Source organism: Eupeodes corollae, chromosome 1, assembly GCF_945859685.1.
Source record: "Eupeodes corollae chromosome 1, idEupCoro1.1, whole genome shotgun sequence".
Classification (NCBI taxonomy): domain Eukaryota; kingdom Metazoa; phylum Arthropoda; class Insecta; order Diptera; family Syrphidae; genus Eupeodes; species Eupeodes corollae.
In genome coordinates this window covers 1,113,959-1,121,585 of record NC_079147.1, presented here as the reverse complement: position 1 = coordinate 1,121,585, position 7,627 = coordinate 1,113,959, and the positions used below count along the sequence as shown (strand labels likewise).

The 7,627-nt window shown below is 35.3% G+C and overlaps 2 protein-coding genes across 4 annotated transcripts; one reads left to right on the top strand and one right to left on the bottom strand.

The window, feature by feature from the left end:
* Nucleotides 1-306: 306 nt before the first annotated feature.
* Nucleotides 307-3,555, top strand: LOC129942327 (COMM domain-containing protein 5). 2 transcript variants are annotated; one of them, XM_056051200.1, is made up of 4 exons: nucleotides 307-428; nucleotides 481-1,023; nucleotides 1,077-1,220; nucleotides 2,861-3,555. In XM_056051200.1, exons 2-4 carry the CDS (start codon nucleotides 719-721, stop codon nucleotides 3,039-3,041), a joined length of 630 nt encoding a protein of 209 aa, XP_055907175.1. In that variant the 5' UTR covers nucleotides 307-428; nucleotides 481-718; the 3' UTR covers nucleotides 3,042-3,555. The 2 variants fall into 2 exon arrangements, with proteins under 2 accessions (XP_055907175.1, XP_055907176.1); XM_056051201.1 differs by having other exon boundaries at nucleotides 349-428; nucleotides 470-1,023.
* A 1,158-nt stretch (nucleotides 3,556-4,713) lies between these two features.
* Nucleotides 4,714-6,324, bottom strand: LOC129942293 (probable galactose-1-phosphate uridylyltransferase). 2 transcript variants are annotated; one of them, XM_056051165.1, is made up of 5 exons: nucleotides 6,206-6,324; nucleotides 6,010-6,070; nucleotides 5,780-5,949; nucleotides 5,513-5,718; nucleotides 4,714-5,454 (listed from the first exon to the last, which is right to left on the bottom strand). In XM_056051165.1, exons 2-5 carry the CDS (start codon nucleotides 6,038-6,040, stop codon nucleotides 4,803-4,805), a joined length of 1,059 nt encoding a protein of 352 aa, XP_055907140.1. In that variant the 5' UTR covers nucleotides 6,041-6,070; nucleotides 6,206-6,324; the 3' UTR covers nucleotides 4,714-4,802. The 2 variants fall into 2 exon arrangements, with proteins under 2 accessions (XP_055907140.1, XP_055907139.1); XM_056051164.1 differs by lacking the exon at nucleotides 6,206-6,324 and having other exon boundaries at nucleotides 6,010-6,199.
* Nucleotides 6,325-7,627: the final 1,303 nt, after the last annotated feature.

The following is a 7,627-nucleotide window of genomic DNA, read 5'->3' as shown; positions in this document are numbered from 1 at the left end:
CGGGAACATAAACAAATATTTTTTGTTGAAATTCACATCTTTTCATCGACATCGAAAATCTAAAAATTTAAATAAATTCGGTTGGGACGGTGATACATACGAAGGCTTTATATCTAAAAACTTTATCACTAATCTTCACTTTTTTTAAATAATTTTTCCATAAAATAAATGTGTAGGAAATCATATTCAATTCCGTTTCAAATAGACTCATTGAACAACAAATAGAATCAAACAGACCATTTGGGAAGGTAGAAAGTTGTTTCTCAAATTTCCAACCCCATTGAACAAAGCTTTTGCGTACTTAAACGTCATTTCATGAAAACGTCAAAAATATATCCAAATTAGATTGAATAAAAGCTAAATAAACCACAGGCACAAGACATAAGTTAAGGTTTACTTAAATAAATCTCAACATTCCAGAAAGAAGTGTAAGTTCTGAGATCAACACGAATCAATAAATTTCCAATAGTATTTTTTTAGTAAATTTATTCAATTGCTGGCAAGCAACCATCTCCGGAAAGCTGCTTTTTTGTATGGGCCTCTACTGTCTGTCAATCAACAAATTTATCTGAGGGCTTGTTTCTTCTTCGCAATCGCATATCAAGTTGTTTTTGTTTTGCTTTTTCCGTAGCTTGGTGATTTTCTTCATCATCGAAAATCAGTGTATTTTTAGATACAATAGACGTTTTCCAGCTGCTAAAAGAATTTAAATAAAACAATGTCGTCCAACTTCAAGTACACAATGCTTAAAACAGTTAAGCCTTACATAAAGTATGTGCCCCAGCTATCAAAGCCAGTATTACGTGTTCTCATCCAAGTGTCGGTGCACTATATTGAAAGCCGTAAATGTTCGCCAGAAGTTTTGGATCTGGCCCTCACCAAATTAACTCATTCCGGTTGTGAAATTCCAGAGAACTTCTGTGAATTGTTTGCTGCCATTCTACAGATAATGCAAATATTTCTAAGGACACCTAAGGGCAGTGTCAAGGACGATGAATTACGCCAGTGTCTGAGGGAGTTAAAGTAAGTTTTATAAAAGGGAATACCTTAAATTAAACTAATTAGTTATTTTGCAGGTTCACAGAAGAGTGCATTGACGATATTAGCAAGGTTTTGCACAATCACAGAGACTCCTTGACAAAGAACTTTTATGAGGTAAAATGCCTTAGGTCGCCTCCGAAAAGATTGCAGTGGCGAATTAATATTTCGCTCGGAGATTGGTAAGTAAAAGTGATTGGTTGTTGAGTCTTACTTAGTGTTAAAAACCATATTGTAGTAACATCTTTTTAATCAAGTTATAATTTTATTTTACAACTAAACCAAATATTATCCAATAAGTGAAATGATTTTACTAACGTCGCAACAAAAAGGGCGTATCTTTATTTTAGTAGTTTTGTATTAATTTTAATGAATTGAATATTAAATAACGTGGTTGATTTAAAAAGAAATATTTATTAAGATAAACCAACGTTTGAAAATATTTGAGAATGAAAAAAATCTATTTGGTAAACAAAATTCTATGTTTACAGAAAATAGCCTTAACTTAATATTAATATAAATAAGATCAAAGTAGTCAAATTAATATTAACAATCATAGAACTTTGAAACCATCCCTATTTATTTGGAACTAACCATTTTAAAGTAGCCCCATTTTGCAACATGAAATGTTTAGTCATGGACAGGGAAGTGATTTCGTCATTAAATTAGTTAATTGTTTTTCTATAGGTGTTTCTTTAATTTCCATTTTTCTTCTGTGATGAAGAAATATTTCGTGGGTGTTCTTTTTTCATTAAGTTTGATTATTCGATTAAGCTATCTGTTAAGCATCTCAATAGTAGATTTTGGCATTTTGCAATCATTTTTTGTCCTTGACTCAATTAAGAAATTGCTCGTAACACATGAGTTATAACTACTTTAGAATTTGAGCATCCAGTTTTTGTGCATTTACCAAAATGAATGCCCAGTTTGATAATGTCAGCTATGTACCGAAATAACCTTTTTACTCTAGCGACTTCTTCGTTTGTTAGATTTTCTAGGATCTTGGTTAAAATCTGATCTTATTCCTAACATTAAATTCATTATTTCACTAAGACGCTCTGGTTACATGGAAAGTCATATCGCTTTATTTCTTCTCTGGCTGATGTAAAAGTCTTCACAATTGGCGTTTAAATCGCTTTTTTCGTAAATGGGGTTTTTCTTGCGTGCGGTTCTTAGCTTACTTTTTTCTTATTTCTGTTTGATTCCTAGTCCCAAAAAGAAATTTCTTTTTTTAACTCTTCTATAAAAGTTTCCAGTTCATCTTGTATACGTCGCTTGACATCATCGTAAAGTTTCTTGACTCACCCATTTTTACCGTTATTTTTACAGTTTATGCTCTAGAGAAATAGCCAGTTGCATTCCTCCCCTTAAACAGTTTAACAATAAAACTCGCGCTTCTAGGAATGCTCATCAACTTGGGTCGTACTGTCAAGTACATAGATTCTTTCTTTAGTCATACTACGTGAATGTGGAATCCCGAAATCATTGTAATATTCAGAAATTCAAAGCAAATGTGCACCAGCACCTCCTTTAAACCCCTCTCTCCCTTTCCTAATGCTCACACTGTACCTGTCCATAATGATTACTATTATCCCTTGAGTATGGCCTTTTTATAAAAGAACATTTTTGTTAAAGCCTTTTAAAATAAAAAATAAACTAGATATTTCTAAAAGCCACGTAAGTATCATAAAGGCTTATTTAATTCACAGCTCAATTAATTGATCTTAAAACTCTTATAACTTCTAGGCTTGGCTATAATATTATCTTTTGGTCGGTTGATGAAAGGGAAAGTTATATTAAATAATCTGTTTTATTTTTCCAGTGGTATCATACAACTCTCACAACCAACAATCATAATCCACTTTCAAACTCCAAACGGCGAATATAGGACACTGGAATTTCCGGTTGCTATGTTTCATCGCTTGAGATACAATATCGCCCTGCTGCTAAAAGAGATGCAATCCCTTGAGAACCGTGCCCTCATGAAGAAGTACACCACGTAAATTCTGTCCTGCAACCTACAATCAACGCAAAACTTACTTGCTGCTATACTCTTTTTATTCCTAATTCTGTAACCTGTTCCCAATATTTAACGAAGAAACAAAAAATAAAAACAAGTGTGCTACGTTCGATGTTACTGCAATTGGTCGAAGTGTCGCTTCTGTAATCAATGTACTATGTCTAATTTCGACTACAATAAGATATTTAATGTATTATTATTGTTGAATTGTTTAATTCTATGTAATTGAGTAGTAAGGCTGTATTATGTAGTATTAGCTATATATTAATGTTCGATGTGCCAGTCAAAAAACAAAGTTTGAGATAAAAAAGACATATATACAAGAAATAATTATAAAATTATACAAAAATGTATTTGCCTATGCAATTGAATGGTTTATTTTTAAATTAATTATATTATATATAATTGTACTATTATTGTATATATATATAAAAAATAAAATAAAACCGAGTGAGAAATTACACAACAAACAAATGTTTCTGTTGGTATAATTGTAACGCATATTTTTCCTTAAGTGTACATTTAATATGTTTTTATTATTTTTACAAATTTGAGATTTCAATTAGTTCTGTTTTTCATGTTGCCGTGTTTCTTTTTATCGGATGCCAATTGCCATGGACTGTAACCCGAGTGTTTCCAGAATACATTTTGTGCATGGGACGGTTGCATGAGAATTTGAATTGGTTTCCCTACAAGGTTCAAATCACAATTGAAAAGCTGCTCCAAATTACTTTACTTACTAAAGGTGGCGCTACAGTCCGTGGCGGACCTGGGCCTCAACCAACAAGCGTCTCCAGCCAGCTCGGTCCCTAGCTAGCTGTCTCCAGTTTCGCACGCCAAGTTGGTTGAGGTCCTCTCCCACCTGGGTGCGCCACCTGAGTCGCGGTCTTCATCTACTGCGCCGTCCCTCGGGATTGGATTCTAAGGTCTTCCGGGCTGGAGCGTTGATGTCCATTCGCTCTACATGACCTAGCCATCTAAGCCGTTGGACTTTAATTCTGCTTACTAGGTCAGTGTCGCTGTACAGCTCGTACAGTTCTTCGTTATATCTTCTCCTCCATTCTCCATCTATGAGTATGGGACCAAAAATCACCCGAAGAATTTTTCTCTCGAAGCATCTTAAGACGCTCTCATCTTTCTTTGACAGGGTCCAGGCCTCAGCGCCATAAATGAGAACCGGGATGATGAGAGTCTTATAGATGGTGATTTTACATGCTCGAGAGAAGACTTTACTTCTCAATTGCCTTCTAAGTCCAAAGAAGCAGCGATTTGCAAGTTATTCTTCGTTTGATTTCAGCGCTGGTGTCGTTGTCTGCATTAATAGCGGTGCCTAGGTAGACAAAGTCCTTAACTACCTCAAAGTTATAGCTGTCCATGGTGACGTTTTGTCCAAATTGTTGGCGATTAAATCCTGCATGAAATTGAACTTTATCTAGATAGGGCCATAGTGTGGTGTACAGCTTTTCAAAGCTGCATTCTCGGCCCAAACTTTTTGAAGAAACCACACGCACTGAACCGGTCACTGGAAACTGTAATTTAAACTGCTTAAGGTTTTTTTTTGTCTAGTGTCAACGGAATGGAGCAAGTCATTATGTAACTTGGTTTGATCTACATAGAATAACGAAAATTCATGAGCCAACCTGCATTGAAAAGAATTAAATAAAATCACATTTATTAATTTAACATGCTAATAAAACTGGAATCTTTATTTATGAAATATTTGGACAAAAAAGCTTGTTTATTACTACTGCAAATAATGCTTTTTTCCATCAATGTCGCGTAATCTCTGAGCTGCTTGCTCAGGAGTTAGATCCCGCTGTGCTTGGCACAACAGTTCAAAGCCAACCATAAACTTGCGAATAGTTGCAGAACGCAACAACGGTGGATAATAGATGGCATGCAGAGTCCAATGAGCGTCATCTTTTCCCATTTCCTCGCCAGTGGGGGCACCATGCCAACCCATGGAGTAGGGGAATGAACAACCAAAGAGGTTGTCATACTTAGTGGTCAACTCCTTTATTGTCAACGCTAAATTCTCGATTTGAGTCTTTGTTAAATCATTGATTCGCTTATTTTTATTGCGAGAAATCAACATGGTTTCGAAGGGCCAAGAAGCCCAGTATGGAACAACAACCAGCCAGTCTGGATTCTTAACAACTATTCGTTCTTCTTTGGCTAGTTCGCGTGCTACGTAATCATCGAGCAAAGCACGCTTGTGCTGCTCGTAATAGCTTTTTAGATTCTTATCTTTGGCTTGTGGTTCTGAAGGGAAGAAAGAACATGCCCAGATCTGGCAATGAGGATGGGGGTTTGAGCAACCCATTGCTGCGCCTTTGTTCTCAAATATCTGCACCCAAGTGTACTTCTTTTGTAGATCATTGTATTGGTTAATCCATCTTAGAAAGTCATCATGAAAGGAATGCTAATTATAAATCAAATTAGAAAAATATTTACTCTCTGATAACTGCAGCAATTTCTACTGAACTCATCAGCGGCAAAGTCGTGTTGGACTTTGGATGGAAACACATTACCCTACAGGTGCCGCGTGCTGGTGCCATCTGAAACAAGGGATCACTGCTGACCGGTGGGTCTGGAACACCTTCAAGCAAAGCAGGAAAATCGTTTGTAAATACAAACGTAGATTTATAAGCTGGGTTTTTCTATTGGAACCAACTGAAAGTTTCAAACACTGAATTTGTAAAATAAAAATAAAGAACTTACGACACCATTAGGACGGCTCACGCCTGGACAAAGGGGATTTGTTGGGTCGAATTCGGGGAGCTCGTTTTTCTGAGGGGATTCCTGTTGACCTGACCATGGGCGCTTCATACGATGTGGACAGACCAGTACCCATTGCCCAGTCAGTGGATTTAAGCGCCGGTGCTGATGCTCTAGAGCAAGTTAAAATGATAGTAGATTAGTTCTATTCAATTACTTACGCAACTAGGTACCTGTTGCAACAAATTCTTCGTTGGTGGACATCTTCCTATAGCTACCTATGCTCGATATGGGCTTTGGTTAAGAATTAGTTAAAGAATGAACAAACTTAACTGAATTACTCTTGTTTTAAGCAATTGCACTTATTACCCAATCAACACTTCAATCCACAATTGATTCAATTATTTAAGAAAATAAAAATTTACTTACTTGTTTACGCTTTTGATGTTGAGGAAGAAAAACTGATAATGATTATGATAAGAGTATTCACCATCGATAGCCGTGATCGTGATCCCTCTCCAGTTTTCAGTTTATCATTTGTGACCTAGAGCTGGAAGCAAATATCGAGAATAATCGATAGTTTAAAAATCGATAACTTGCTTCTAAAACATTCGTAAATATTGTTTTAAATTACAAGTACATTTATACATATTCTATATGGTACATATTTATAACCTTCTAAATATTATTCTAAAATTGTATTCCGTTTTTATTCGTTTAACTAATCATTCCCATTTAAAATATTAAAAATGAGCTAACAAACAAGGCAAAGGCACTTTTATTTGAAAATGTCAAGATTGACAACCTATAATCCGGCATAATGGGTGGGTTCAGACGACATAAGGGACTTGAAAGTTATGCAAGTTTCTAGTATCTGATTGGCTAGCTGCCAAAAATTACCTTCCAATTAAGGCAACTTTAATGGAAAGTTGGTCAAGAAAAATATCCCTAACTATCAAGTCGAGTCTACTTCTATCAAAATGACAGTTGATAATGTTTTTTCATTCAACTGAAAGCTGAACTTTATTACTCTATGATTTATTTATTTTCTGCACAACTTTATTTTATGCTTTCTGCAAAAGGGTTACTTGTCAACTTGGAAATGAAATAACTAATATTAATTGACAATACAAAATACAAATCGTTGTGGACTTGTAGCTTGCCTGAGTAGTGTTTTGAAGAGAGTAATTTTGTTGGTACTTTTTCTACTATGAACTTACGAGTAAAGTAGAGATTTGCGAAGTAAGGTTCTGAATTTGAAATTCATGAAGCTTGAAAAACAAACTAGTTTAAATGAAGTTGACTGCAAATTAATTCCCTTATGTTGGCTGAACCTCCCCAATGTTCTCTTTTGCTAACTGCTCTTAGGTACTTGTGGGCGTGAGTTGAGATAAAGAATAAACTGCCAAAGTGATAAACATGGAGAATTTGATTATATATTCAAAATTATAGGTGCTTATAATTAATTTTAAATAAATAAAATAAACTAAGACCGTGTTAGCATAGTTTTTAATGCTGAGGTAATGCATTGAACTGTCATGCCAAAGATCTTGGGCTTAATCTCTGCCTATACCATCTACAACTACAGTTTTGTTCACGGGTACTGCCTTCTTGTGAGAAATTGACAAATCGTCAGAGTAGTTCTTGTCATGGTTTCTCAAATTAGCCGTTCGGATTCGGCTTAAGACTGTAGGTCCCCTCCATCCCTTACAACTATACTCGCTCACAGAAATAATTGAAGAGGGTAAATGTAGTTCTTAACGGACTGTTGCGCTACTTTATTTATTTATTTTAAAGTAAAAATCAAAAAACGAAGTTACGTTAGCAACCAAAGTAGGAAACCTGGGGTTT

Coding starts and splice junctions, on each gene's coding strand:
- LOC129942327 (XM_056051200.1), top strand. CDS start 719: ATGTCGTCCAACTTCAAGTACACAATGCTTAAAACAGTTAAGCCTTAC. Junction 1,024..1,076: donor CAGTGTCTGAGGGAGTTAAA/GTAAGTTTTATA, acceptor GTTATTTTGCAG/GTTCACAGAAGAGTGCATTG. Junction 1,221..2,860: donor AATATTTCGCTCGGAGATTG/GTAAGTAAAAGT, acceptor TTATTTTTCCAG/TGGTATCATACAACTCTCAC.
- LOC129942293 (XM_056051165.1), bottom strand. CDS start 6,040: ATGTCCACCAACGAAGAATTTGTTGCAACAG. Junction 5,950..6,009: donor CGAAGAATTTGTTGCAACAG/GTACCTAGTTGC, acceptor AACTTGCTCTAG/AGCATCAGCACCGGCGCTTA. Junction 5,455..5,512: donor ATTGCTGCAGTTATCAGAGA/GTAAATATTTTT, acceptor TGACTTTCTAAG/ATGGATTAACCAATACAATG.